Source organism: Capra hircus, chromosome 1 (assembly GCF_001704415.2).
Source record: "Capra hircus breed San Clemente chromosome 1, ASM170441v1, whole genome shotgun sequence".
Classification (NCBI taxonomy): Eukaryota; Metazoa; Chordata; class Mammalia; order Artiodactyla; family Bovidae; genus Capra; species Capra hircus.
Window position 1 is genome coordinate 69914306 of NC_030808.1, and position 14928 is coordinate 69929233.

Here is a 14928-nt window from a genome sequence, read left to right on the forward strand (position 1 = left end):
GAAGCTGATTGGCCACCTCATGCGAAGAGTTGACTCACTGGAAAAGACTCTGATGCTGGGGGGATTGGGGGCAGGAGGAAAAGGGGACGACAGAGGATGAGATGGCTGGATGGCATCACTGACTCGAAAGACGTGAGTTTGAGTGAACTCCGGGAGTTGGTGATGGCAGGGAAGCCTGGCGTGCTGCGATTCAAGGGGTCGCCAAGAGTTGGACACGGCTGAGCGACTGAACTGAACTGAAGATGGCAGTTTTGCTACGTTTTCTTTAGACTTTTTTTAAAGAAATTAAAAAACACTGCAGAATATTGTTGAAGGCCTATTACCTTAACCCTTTCTCCTCTCTCTTTTCCCAGAGGTAACTACTACCTTAAAGTCAATGTACATATTACGACAATATAGTTAGCTGATTTCCTGTCAATATAAATAACTTAAAAATATCAGTCAAATTTACAATCATTTTCATCATAATTAGACATTAGCAAAATTACTGATTTGTTTTTTTGCAGTTTCTATTCACACCATTTGGGTGATGCTGAGTTGTGCTTCATTTGTTTCATCTTGTTCCTGAAATAAATTTTTATTATTTTTATTAAAAAAAAAAAGTCAGTGTACATAGTAACTCTCATGCATCCTTTTACATTCAATGGTGTCTGACTCTGAGACTCCCTGACTGCTAAAATAAATCTCAATATGTTCTTATATACTTCTTGACCAACTGGACCTTTTCTTTTGTGACCTCCCTGTTTATAATCCAATTTACATCATGTCTGCGACTTCTGCATTCATGTTTACTTATACATTAGATTTAAAACCTGCTGGGTTTTTTTTTTCTGGTTCTCTCAGCATCAAGTATCTACAGTTTTTGGAGCTTAAAGCTGAAAATGTTTTTTAAAATGATGTTTGTCTTTCATCACGATAGCAGGTTTGACCTACTTTTTTAGTAAAAGGAAAACATGATACATTTTAGAATCTCCTTACTTGAAAAACTTAAGTGCTATCTGTATACACTAGAGTTTCACTGAATTATTCAGGTATTCGTTGATTTAAACAAATCATACATGATTGCTCATGGAAAAAGACTAATAAATAGCCACTAATATTAGTATACCTTACTATGCAGAGTATGGTGCTAAACCATTTATATGCTTTATCTTATTTAACCTTCAAGAAAAAAAATTCACTCTAGTATGTACTACTATCTTCATTTTATAGATGAAACGGAGACTTATAAAGACTAAATAATTTCTAATAGACCTCCAAGATTTTTAGCAGTAAAGCTAAGGAAATTCACACCTAGATCTGTGTGATCTATTCTCTCTCTTAATCACTGCATTTTACTCCCATCTATTATATTTTCTAAACACATGAAAGACAGCAGGAAGACATTTCCTAGGTCTTAGGCAACTTCATATAATTCCCCAGACATCGTGTAGAAGTTTACTACTTTGGACTGATTGGGGAAAAGCAAAGAGAAGTTCTGAATCAGTTAGTATATATAAAATTCAGAAAGCCGAAATAGATCAAGAAGACTTTTAGAAACGAGATCTCCAAAAGAGAGAAGACAGATCTATAACCTGCTATCACCTTTTTTCCCTTAAAGATTAATTTATTTGGCTGTACTGGGTCTCGGTTGCGGCATTTGGGGATCTAGTTCTTTGACAAGGAATTGAACCCATGCCCTCTGCATTGGGAGTGCAGAGTTTAAGCCACTGGACCACCAAGGAAGTCCCTAGGTATCACTTTTAATAACTAAGTCTCTTCTTAAGAAGCTTAATCATTTTTTCAAAACTCCTATTTACCCAATGGATTTACTTTAATTATTTTAAGTAGTATAACTCAACCTAGCCACTATCCTAATCACTAAAAATTCTCTATCGGCTATTGACAGATGTCTGATCAACTAGGTTTTATTGAACACAATCTAAAAAGCTACATAATCTTAAATTTTAATATATAATTAAAATGAGAGTTTAATCAAAAACTCAAGGAATGAAGGGAAGAATAATAGTTAACAGCAAAATTTACCAGCGCATGAATAATCTCATGTTTCACTGTGGACAGCATCCCAACAAACTCCTGAGGCTGGGTAGAGATCATATTTGGACACAGGTTAGCATATCCTGCTATTGGCCTGTTAAAACAGACATTGAATTTTTAATTATATTCCAGAACAGTGTGTATTATGATATCTATTAACCTATATTTTTCTATCAAAAAATGATTAAGGTCAGAAAATTATTTGTTAAATATCAAATATGTCATTTTATAACATAACATCTAACTTTCACTATATTTTATTTCTAAGACTTATACCTGTTTTTCCCTATGATACAGCTAATCAACACTTGTTCCCAGGAAAGGATAGAGTCAGTTAATTATACCTCAGTGTGAATTTGTAAAATAGGTTAATATGTACCAAAAAAGGGAATGAACTGGAAAACTTAAATTCTAACACTATTTTACTCGCAAAACTCATTTCTGACTTCAGCATTTCACTATATGTACAGGCACAGGGACAGACAAGTAGGTAGAGAGAGAAAATAGTTATATAATAGGACAGACAATAAGCAAATCATCCAGGTTGCTGCAAGTTACAGAACCCTCTTACTTCCATTTCACTATTCTCCTCCTTCTGTCCCAGCAATGCCTTCATTAACACAGATTTTTATCTTCCTGTCATCATCTTTCATATAGTATTTTATACCTTCTAGAATCTACAGAATTTATGAGCCTAGAACTTAAGAATCCAAGAACTGACTGGGACCTAGAGTAATTCAATTTCACCATGCATCTAACTGTCTTTCAAAAACTGTGCCAAACAGCAATATAAGGAACCCCAAAGTTTTTTCTCCCAACGCTACCTTAACATTTTACCACAGAAATATCACAAACCTCCCCAAATAGTGATAGCCTATTTACAAAGAGGCTTTTGTAGGTAAAAAAAGCCTTACATAGGTAAAAAAGAAACAAACAAACATACAGTGCACTTCTTTTTTTCATACTTGAAAACAACAGATTTACACTTAGAAAATTATGACTATAATTTACTCACCGAAATGTTGCCATAGTGACCTCTATAATATAAAATAAATGTCTCTGTCAGGCTCAAACCCTCAGGGACTTCTTAAGCATTTAGAGTAAAACAGCCCTGTCTGCTTCTCCCTACAGTGCATCTCCTGAATCTCTCATCCTCAACACCAACAGGAAGACACAGCTCTTTCCTAACATCAGCTCTTACCCAGCTCTTTATGTGGCTGGTGCTGACAACTGTCAGCTTATAGCTCAAGTTTCACTTCTTCCAAGAGGCCTTCTTTGTCCAGTTCCTCTAAACTATGCTTGCCTCCTTTTGTTCTCTTTTGTCTCGCAGCACCCTGTCTTCTTCTACAAAGTTTATTTATCATATTTGAAGGCACATGTCTCTTTCTAACTGTATTTAACTAGTACCTGACTCCCTCTGTAATCTGTAAATTCCACGAGGCAGGTACATGTGCCTGTTTCATTCACCTAGTCTACTGGCAACATATTAAGCACTCAAATATTTATGGAATGAATTAATGCATTATAGCAGTTTTGAAGGAAAGTGCCACTTCTATCACAAAAGATTAAAAACACCAACTTAAGATATTGCTCTTTCTTTTAACGTCAACGTTCTTCTAAGAAACCAGAATCTTCCCCAGGTATGAGAAGACAAACATGAGTAGCTTCAAATTCACTGACACAAGGAACGTTTATTCTTTCATACCTAAAGTGAGCCAAATGTTCAAGTGCCTTAAGAAACGTAACAGCAGGGCTTTGAAAGTGAAACAAATCTCTGGGCTATGGGATTCTCATCTATGTGATAATTCCTATGCCGGATTCTCTCCCTAAAAGACAATTAAATACTTTAAGTACTTTCAGTATTATCAGGTGCTAAAAAGAGATGTACTAATCTAGACCCATCTCAACATGGGATTTTATATCCCTCTCCCTACTTCCACAGGGAACCCATTCTGTTTCTAATACATAAAGTTCACTTTTGTTTTTTTTAAAGTTCACTTTAACATGTCTTTTGTTTAAAAAAAGTAATAAAAGCTCACTGAAAAGAGCTATATATCCAAATTATAGAAATGTATGAAGAATGAAGTAAAAATCCCTTATTTTACAACCTACCACCACTAAAGTCCACTATCACAAGTAACTGCTATTAACAATAGGGATGTTTTATTTTTAGAGTGACCTGCAACCCCAGTTTGCCCAGAACTGAGGGATTTCCTAGGTTATGGGGCTTTTGGGTCTAACACAAGAATACTCCTGAGAAAATGAGCATAGCTGGTAATCCTGATTATTTTTTACTTTTACCTTAGCATGTTCAAATCCATAAGCAGATTTTTAAAGCAAGTATAAAATCATATTGTGTACACTGTTCTACAATGTTTGATACTCAACAGTATATCAAAAATGAGATTGTGTATGGGTGTATGCACAATCCATATGGCTTAGGTCAAATTAAGATAAAGAACCATGATTTTGCAACATTGCTATTAAGAAGGTATATTTCTCAAAGACATCTACTTTGAGATGTGTCTCATTTTATTAAGTAGCTTATTCATTTAGCACTTCAAATACCATATTTGCTTGATACTGACACTATTAATTATAAAATATCACAAATTTAATGATAGCTTCTCAGGAAAAAATTGAACATTCTATTAAATACATATATTATTTTCTAAGAATACTAAATAATACATATACATCTGCAAAAGCATCTAGTACTTTCTTCTTCAGTAATATATTAAATATTTCACTTGAAGTATTCTCAGCATTCAGAAGCTAAAGATTTTTGAGTTTATTTCATGGATCAACAAGTATATGGTATCATGCTAACAGATTGCTTTCATAATCCATGATGTTGATTTTGACCTCAGTACTGACAGTATTATTCTGAAGCATATATTAGTGTTTCCTTTGTACTGTCTACTTGATTCTACTAACAATTTCACTTTTTTTCCTTAAATTAATTAGAACTGGTAGATGAATGTTCAGGAACTCACCAATGGTCCTTACAAACAATGAACAAGTCATATTAACTCTCTTCAATTTGAGAATGTCGCACATAATCTATATCGAGACATGTCAGTTTCTACTGCCTTTAATTGATTTGTCTGGTGTGTGATAGGCAATCCTCTGTATACATAATAACTTTATTTCAAGACTACTTCACTGAGAAAAAATTTTTTGAAATATTTTATAAATAAAAAGGAGGATTCTAAATTTTTAAGAAATAACTAAGTGAAGGACATATTAAGTGATATGAAAATTAGGTGAATAGTTATTTTCAGCATCTTAAAGTTTAGCACAGAAGTGCTAAAGTTAAAGTTCAAACTGTTTCCTTAGAGAGGTATTCATCACTTCCAAAGAAAATTCTATTGACAGTAGACTTTTTCTTTACTCATATTACCATATGCATAACAGTCCTATAACTTGATTTCCCCTCCACACCCACATCCAAGCAGTATGCTGTTTCTTACTACTGGAAGTGGGTAATCTGGCAAATGCGAACTCCCTGTACTCTAAACACTCAGAATATGCTTTGAGAGCTCTTTTAAATTTATTACTTTAATTGGAGGATAATTACAATATTGTCCTGGTTTTTGCCATACATCGATATAAATCGGTCACAGGTGCACATGTGTCTCCCCATCCTAACCACCCTTCACCTCCCTCCCCACCCTGGGAGTTTTGTTTTTTTTTTTAATTGGAGGCTAATTACTTTACAATATTGTACCCACCCTGAGAGTTCTTATATTAGATCTTGGGAATAAGTCTTGGGGGGAAGCTTACCTGTCCATTTTTGCTTCCTGCTGACAATAGGCTGCATAAGAGATGATGTTTTCAAGGCTGCACCTCTCAGTGGCCAGAGCACCAACATAAAGAACAAAGTCTGCATCCCGGACTCCCTCTTGGTCTGGCACACCCACTGCTCCACAGGGCCACTTACCGCCACAACAGACTCTGCATTGCTATGCCCACAGGGGACAACAGAAAATCAGACCAGAGATAAGGTTAACTATAAGGGCTTTTAACTTACAGTGAATCCAGACTTTAAATATGTATGATTTAATTTTTATTTATTAATTCTTCAACTTTTATCAAAATCCATCTCTCTCTCTGGGGCTTCCCAGGTGGCACTAGTGGTAAAGAACCTGCCTGCCAATGCAGGAGATGTAAGAGACACAGGTTCAATCCCTGGGTTGGGAAGATCCCCTGGAGGAGGGCATGGCAACCCACTCCAGTATTCTTGCCTGGAGAATCCCATGGACAGAGGAGCCTGGCGGGCTACAGTCCATGGGGTCACAGAATCAGACATGACTGAAGCGACTTGGTACACACGCACGGACACATTCATACCTCTCTCTACTCAGTTTCTATCTCTAATTTTAGATTTATTTTATTAAAATTTCTACTTTATATACAATAATCATAAATGTATAATATTAATTAAAACAGACAACAGCTATTTATAAAGGGCATTCCTGCTGCTGCTGCTAAGTTGCTTCAGTCGTGTCCGACTCTGTACGACCCCCATAGATGGCAGCTCACCAGGCTCCCCTGCATCCCTGGGATTCTCCAGGCAAGAACACTGGAATGGGTTGCCATTTCCTTCTCCAATGCATGAAAGTGAAAAGTGAAAGTGAAGTCGCTCAGTGTGTCTGACTCTTAGTGACCCCATGGACTGCAGCCTACCAGGCTCCTCTGTCCATGGGATTTTCCAGGCAAGAGTACTGGAGTGGGGTGCTATTGCCTTCTCCGAAAGGGCATCCCACCAGGGTACAAAAAAAGAAAGAGAAAAGGTTTTACTAAACCCTGAAACTAGGTGAAAATTACAAGGAACCTTCTTATAAATACATTTTTTAGCAATTTTCTGTGAATCTGTGGTTATTTCAAAATTAATAAAAATCTTCATCCAGTGGAAATACATTCCTATTATGAAGTAATTCATGTATCTTATTAAAAATTCAGATAATACAAAAGTATATAAGGTAAAAAGTTACAGTCATCTTTATAACACTACCCTTATTTCTAGTTTTCTAAGCAAACTGTGCCCTTTTAACACCTGCTTTTTAGAGAATTTCTATCAAAGTTCCTAAATAACCATAACCTCCAAATTATGAACAGGAAAATCAGTAAATGTTGGGTTTTTTTTAATACGTAAGTGATATTTGTAGAAAGAGAAAAAACAGAAATTCTCACTTCTGCTTACTGTTGCTTCTCTAACACACATATTTATAATTTTAAAATTAAATTACTTTAATCTGCTAATAGTTGGTGTTATGAAAAGCTGTGATTTAACAACATTCTTTTCCACGATCTTTCATTTCTTAAAAAAAAAATTTAGGAACCCACCCCCAAGAAGACAAAACAGAATTTGAAACGACAAAATTAAAAATAAAAATAGGAAAAAAGAAATGTGCCTTAAAATGTCTAGGAAATGTCTCTAAATGTCTTAGCACAAAAGATACAGATGTAATTAATAAGTTGTTTTAATTTTGAAACATGTCCCTAAAACCCTTTATGCTCTTCAGGAATTTGATAAAAGAAATGGAAGCTGACTAAGTTAGCTGAATTAGTGCCAATATAGGGTTCGAAAAGCCTTTGGTGAGCTTCAGATACCTCAAGAAAAAATTACAAAGTACACTTCAACCATATGCTTAATTTTGCTTATAAAATCAATGTTCAATAACATATTTATTTTCTACAAGTAATGAGAGAACATAAATAGAGAAAAACATCTAAAGCAATAATCATACTTTTCAAAAAGTATGTATAAGTTAGTTTTCTGGTTTATGCATGTAAGTTTTTCTGTTTTTTTCTGATACAAATAATACATGCTTAATATGAAAGATTGGAAAGTTACAAAAACATATAACTTACCAAATAAAAGTCCCCCACAATCCAACTCAATGAAAATCATTAAAATTTTAATGTCTCCAGATTTTTAATATATGTATGTTTCCAATTACTTTATAAGTTTTTATATGTGTGTATATACTTATTTTTATTGGGATTCCCTGGTGGCTCAGACAATAATACTTATTTTTATTACTTATGCTTTTATTTCAGCTTTATTGAAAGGTGAAAGTGAAAGTGAAAAGTCAAAGTGAAAGTCACTCAGTCCTGTCTCTTTGCTACCGCATGGACTATTTAGTCCATGGAATTCTCCAGGGGAGTTCCCTTCTCCAGGGGATCTTCCCAATCCAGGGACTGAACCCAGGTCTTCTGCATTGCAGGTGGATTGTATACCAGCTGAGCCACAAGGGAAGCCCAAGAATACTGGAGTGGTAGCCTATCCCTTCTCCTGCAGATCTTCCCAACCCAGGAATCAAACTGGGGTCTCCTGCATTGCAGGCGCATTCTTAACCAGCTGAGCTGGAAGCCCAGTAAGTTAAAGTCGCTCAATTGTGTCTGACTCTTTGCGACCCCATGGACTCTCCAGGTCAGAATACTGGAGTGGGTAGCCTTTCCCTTCTCCAGGGGATCTTCCTAACACAGGAATCGAACCCAGGTCTCCCTCATTGAAGGTGGATTCTTTAAGAGCTGAGCCACAAGGGAAGACCAAGGGTGAAAAGTTGATAATTTTTCATTTTTTAAATAAAACAGGCTAACTACCCACACTGATTTACCTTAAAAAATTTTTTATTGAAGTATATTTGATTTACAACGTTGTGCAAATCTGCTATACAAAGTAACTCAGCTATACATATAATACACATTCTTCTTTTACATTCTTTTCCATTAGTTTATCACAGGATATTGAATATAGTTCCCTGTGCTATACAGTAGGACCCTGTTGTTTATCCATTCTAAATTTAATGTTTGCTACAATTTATTTATATAGAGATCGATTTCATTCTTTAACAGCTGTATAGTATTTCATTATGTCGTTATGCCATAATGTAACTAGTATAGGTATATTTATAGTTTTGCAAAGAATACCCTTGAACATATATTATATAGTTGTAAGTATTTTTAATGGAATACATTTCCATGATGGGTTGAACCTTACTTTTATTTGAAGAGTTAAGGTTAAATTGCCCTTTAAAAATACTGAGGTATACAGCTGCTAAAAGATGTTTTGGAGAGCAAAGAAAAAGTTCTAAGCAGAAATGATTCAGCAACCCCAGAGACAGACTGAAAAAAGAAAATAAATAGCTACATTCATCTGAAAACTAATGAAAGAATAAAATCAGCACACCCAACTGTGATTACTTTCGGTAGAGAATGAAGCTTTTGAACTTAAGTCTGTAAAAACTTCTGGAAACAATCACAGATTGAAAATCTGTTCTAAGTTTATCCTAAAGAATGAAAATGTTGCAAAGAGCAGGGTGAACTACCTGGAGGTGCTCCTCGGGCACTATAATGGGACCGCATTTTGTATGCTCTGCACATTCCTCAGTACAGCATCTATGGTGATCATTTTCCTTCCGTAGGTATTGGTACTGGTTTGTTGCACATTGTCTTCAGTTCATTTTTACATTAAAGTTTAATTACAAAAAACAAAAAACAAGATTAGTTCATAGCAGTTAAAAACACTGTAAAAAAAACTAGTAGCTGCTTTCATTAATAGCTACTATTTTAGTTAGAAAAGTAGTCTCAGAAAGAATTTTGGTTCCATGGGAAATCTTCTTAATGCGGGTTTTCAAGCACTTCAAAAGCCTATACTGTACACATAAAGGAAGAAGGAAGGGGAGATGGGGAAAAGGGTACAACTACACCCAAAGAAAAGACCCAGTGGGTCCCGTCATAATGGAAAATCAGGGAAAGAATGACTACCCAACATGCTATTTTATTCTTTTTAAATATCTACAGTTTGGTCTCTAAGAATCAGCATAATAAAATACTCCCAGTATAAATTTCAAAAGTTGCCATACTGACAGAATGAAGAGGGCAGACTGCTAAACAATTCAAGAAAATGTGTGAAACGTGACATACCTACTAAGTAATATAGTGCCCGCAGGTCTACGAACCTGGAAAGTCTTCTCTAAATAAGAAACCGCTTGTGGGAAAAGTTTGTTCTAAATAAAAGTTGAAATAAAAAAACAGTCAGAATTACAACTAAGAGATAAACCATATTAAAACAAGCAAGCACAGGGTATTAATGACTAAAGGGAAAGAAGGAAAAAGCCTTGTAACTCAAATACAATATTTAGTCAAAGGTTGTATGGCTAGGGGTAGGGGACAGAGTGAGCGTAGGAGCAAAGGAATTTCTTCACCTTCTAGTTTAGTTTTGGAGGAAAGAGCACCAGAAAGTTCCTTCCGTACCCTATTTAAATAGAATATTATAAAACATAAATCACCACTATTAATCTAACTTACTTTAAATTTGAGACTGCTTTAGATGACTACAACATTCATGTAGTTCATGTTAAGAAAATCTTGTATTTAGAAGATCTACTTTAACGTCACCAATTTCTGTTGCCCATAATGAGCTGGCTTAGTGTGTCTGTGTGCGCGCACGCATGTGTGTGCGCGTGCGTGCATGCCTCTATAATAGTTAAAAAATGTATGCGGCCAGCACCTTTATAAACAACCTTGGCATTTCATACTATCAGGCCAATTATTCTTCAGGAGAATGAGCACTGACACCAAGAAAACTGTTTTTGATGTTTTTAAAAAGTCATCTTTTCCATCCTATCCTAAGCATGCTCTGCTCCCCTAAAACCTAAGAAGACAAGTAAAAGAAACGAGAATGACTTAATATCACATCATAAAATGAGAAAACTAACTTAATATCAAATATGAACAAAGTTTTAGTGAGTACATCACAACATGTTTGTGAAAATGAGAAATACACTTACCACATCTTTTATTTAGTCATTCACAAAATAGTCATGTACATATTTTCCATTATTGAAGTAAAATTAACATATAATAAAATGCACCATTTTAAGTGTTCAAGTCATGAGTATTTATTACATACCTTTACAAGGTGTCTTTTCTCAGGGAGCAACCTGAAAATGACGACATAAAACATAAAGATTGCCATGCTGAGGGCAAACCATTGTCTCATTTGTTCAGAATATATCTGGCAGGAGCCCCAGATCTCAGCGAGCATTTTACAGTTGATCAAATACAGTCTCATTCATTTGGGAAGTTAAAGATAGGGAAAGACATCAACTACTCCCAATAGCTCTTCACAAACTACTACAGATTCATAATTTATCTCTTTTCTGAACCTCTCTTTCTTTAAAAATCAGGCTATATCATCTCTCTGGTTAATAATTTTGCACATGTTCTTATTATTGTATACACTGGTATTTCCTCTTATTTTTCCTTCAAGTACTTATTGTAGCCAGGTCTCTTATTGACCACATCCAAGTAGATATACGCTGGTTCTGTTTAAATTATTCAAAATGCATAGGTTTAAATCATATCTCATGGCCTTCATCTTTCTAAACTAAAAAGCATATTTAGTTTAATTCCATTTATGGAACTCCAGGTAACAAATGAAAGTATCTTCACAGTTTGAGTCCTAATAAAAAAGATGACAGAATAATGGTGTACTTACTCTTCAATACTTTTATCGTAGATAATCTTAATTCTTAAATGTTCATTAACATCTCTCTTTACAACGTGATTTTTAAGATGGACCTTATTTATGACCTGAGAAGAAGTAATAGATTTGAAAAAATACATATAGGTTAGCTACTTAAGGACTCAAAATTAACAAACTAAATTTTAAATGTAATACTCAGAAAAAAAAATATAAGAACTAAATAAATCAAGAAATAGTTCGTGCTCATGGATACAAAAACTCAGTATTATCAAGAGGTCTGTCGTGTCCGACTCTGTGCAACCCCATCCCTGGGATTCTCCAGGCAAGGACACTGGAGTGGGTTGCCATTTCCTTCTCCAATGCAGAAAAGTGAAAGTGAAGTCACTCAGTCCTATTCGACTCTTCGCAACCCCATGGACTGCAGCCCACCAGGCTCCTCCGTCCATTGGATTTTCCAGGCAAGAGTACTGGAGTGGGGTGCCATTGCCTTCTCCGATGTCAGTTCTTCCCAATTTCACCTATGCCAATCCCAATAAAAATTTCAGCAAGTTATGTTGTGAATATCAACAAACTAATTCCGAAGTTTATACAGATGGCAAAAGACCCAGAATAGCCAACAAAATGTTGAAGAAAAAAAGTTGAAGGAATGACACTACTTGACTTCAAGATTCACTATAAAGTTACAGTATCAAGAGAGTGTGATGCTGGCAAAAGGAGAAACAAATAGGTCAATGAAACAGAAATAGAGAGCCCAGAAACAGACCCATATAAATACATTCACCTGATCTCTGACAAAGGAAAAAGGCAATAAAATGAAACAATGCCTTTTCAACAAATGGTGTTGGAACAACTGGATATTCATATGGAAAAAAATGAATCTAGAGTCAGACCCCACATCTTTTATAAAAATTAACTTAAAATGGGTTATAAATCTAAATGTAAAATATAAAATACAAAACCAAAAAACTCTTAAGAGAAGATACTATAGGAGAAAAACTAGATATTCATGGGGATAGCGATGACTTTTTTTGTTTACTTTTTAGTACTATTTATTTGTTATTTATTTTTGGCTGTGTCAAGCCTTAGTAGCAGCACACGGGATCTTTCGTTAAGGCTCGAGCTCCAGGGTGCGTGGGCTCAGTAGCTGCAGCTCGCAGGCTTAGTTGCCCTACAGCATGTGCGATCTTAGTTCCCTCACCAGGGCTCAAACCCACATGCCCTGCATTGCAAGGTGGACTTTTAACCACTGGACCAGGGAAGTCCCTATTTATTATTTTTTCAGTTGCAGCATGCAAACTTTTAGTTGTGGCACTTGGGATCTAGTTCTCTGACCAGCGACCAACCCGAGGCCCTCTGCACTGACCCCCACTAGACCATCAGGGAAGTGCCTAGTGATGACTTTTTAGATACAAAACTAAAGACATAATCCATGAATGAAATAATTGATAATTTCAACTTTATTAATAATAAATACTTCTGCTCAATGAAAGTTAACATCAAGAAAGGAAGACAAGCCACACACTGGGAGAATATATTTGCAAAGGACATGGCTGGATAAAGGACTATTATCCAAAATATACAAAGAACTCTTAAAACTCAACAATAAGAAAATGAACAACTCAAATAAAACACAGGCCAAAAACCTTAACACACACCTCACCAAAGAAGGTATGCAGATGGCAAATAAACATACAAAAAGATGTTTCACATTACATATCATTCAGTTCAGTTCAGTTCAGTTCAGTCGCTCAGTCGTGTCCAACTCTTTGCGACCCCATGAATCGCAGTACGCCAGGCCTCCCTGTCCATCACCAACTCCCGGAGTTCACTCAGACTCACATCCATCGAGTCGGTGATGCCATCCAGCCATCTCATCCTCTGTCGTCCCCTTCTCCTCCTGCCCCCAATCCCTCTCAGCACCAGGAAAACACAAATTAAAACAATGAGATATCTCTATATGGCTATTAGAATGGCCAAAATCTGGAACATATACTATACCAAATGCTGCCAAGGATATGGAGCAATAGGAATTCTCATTAATTACTGGTGGGAATGCAACATGTACAGCTATTCTGGGAGACAGTTTTGGCAGTTTCTTACAAAACTAAACATACTCTTGCAGTCATGACTGCTGACCACTCAGCCATCATGCTCCTTGGCATTTACACAGATGAGTTAAAAACGTAAATTCACACAAAAACCTGTTCGTGGATCTTTATAGCAGCTTTATTCATAATTGCTACAACTCAGAAGCAGCCAAGATGCTTTTCAATAGGTAAATGGATAAATAAACAGTGGTATATCCAGACAATGAAATAGTATTCAGAGTTAAAAGGATGAGCTATTAAGCCATGAGAAGCCATGAAGCTAACTTAAAGGCATATCACTGACTCAATGGACATGAGTTTGAGCAAGCTCTGGGAGATGACGAAGGACAGGGAAGGCTAATGCGCTGCTGTCCACTCGGTCACAAAGAGTCAGATATGACTGGGAGACAGAACAACAACAAAGTAGAAGAAGTCAATCCAAAAAGGCTACATATTATACGATTCCAACCAGATGACATTTTGGAAAAGGGAAAACTATGGACACAATACAAAGATTGGTGTTTGCCAGGGATAGAAGGATGGCAGAGGAATAAGCAGAGCACAGAGGATTTTGAAAGCAGTGGAACTACCAGGTATGACACTGTAATGATGGCTACGTGTCATTATGCATTTGTCCAAAGCCATGGAATGTACAACACCAATTGTAAATTCTAATGTAAATTATGGACTTTGGGTGCTTATGATGTGTCAGTGTAGTTTCATCAGTTATAACGAAAGTACCACTCTGATTAGGGATGTTGGTAATAGGGGAGTCTACGCATGTGAAGAGGAATACAGTACTTGGGAAATCTCCGTATCTTCTTCACAATTTTGCTGTGAGTCGAAACCTGTTTTTATTTTTAAAAATAAAGTATTTAATTAAAAAAATAAAGATGAGAAGACAATGAAACAAATAGTTAAAGCACTAAAAGAAAGATGTTCAATACTGAAGTTTATCTCCAATGACATAAAAGATAAACTTTTACATCTCACAGACAGGTGAGATATAAAATTCTAATCATAAGCAAGCTGAAATGACTACTAATATCAGCAAAGCAAAGGCAGAGAGCATTACCAGTAATAAAGAGTAATGTTTTATAATAATAAAGGATGAATACATCAGAAATTCATAATTATAAGTGTGAATGTACCTAGCAATAGATTCAAAATCCATGAAGCAAAAACTGACAAAACTAAAGGAAGAAAAACATTTAAAATCATAGAAAATTTTAAGATCCTATCAATTAGACAAAAAATTTAAGAACACAGAAATCTATAGCTAATATTTTATAATAACTGTAAATG

At 35.6% G+C, this 14928-nt stretch overlaps 1 protein-coding gene across 1 annotated transcript in view; it reads right to left on the minus strand.

Annotated features, from left to right (window-relative positions):
- The window catches only part of LMLN (leishmanolysin like peptidase), a 51512-nt gene that overhangs the window by 32429 nt on the left and 4155 nt on the right, over positions 1 to 14928 (minus strand). Inside the window, exons 2-7 of the mRNA XM_013963402.2 lie at positions 11549 to 11643; positions 10961 to 10991; positions 9973 to 10055; positions 9375 to 9498; positions 5824 to 6002; positions 2026 to 2131 (exon numbers count right to left, since the gene is read on the minus strand). Of these exons, the coding sequence (XP_013818856.1) occupies positions 2026 to 2131; positions 5824 to 6002; positions 9375 to 9498; positions 9973 to 10055; positions 10961 to 10991; positions 11549 to 11643 (618 nt within the window). The remainder of the gene's footprint in view (positions 1 to 2025; positions 2132 to 5823; positions 6003 to 9374; positions 9499 to 9972; positions 10056 to 10960; positions 10992 to 11548; positions 11644 to 14928) is intronic.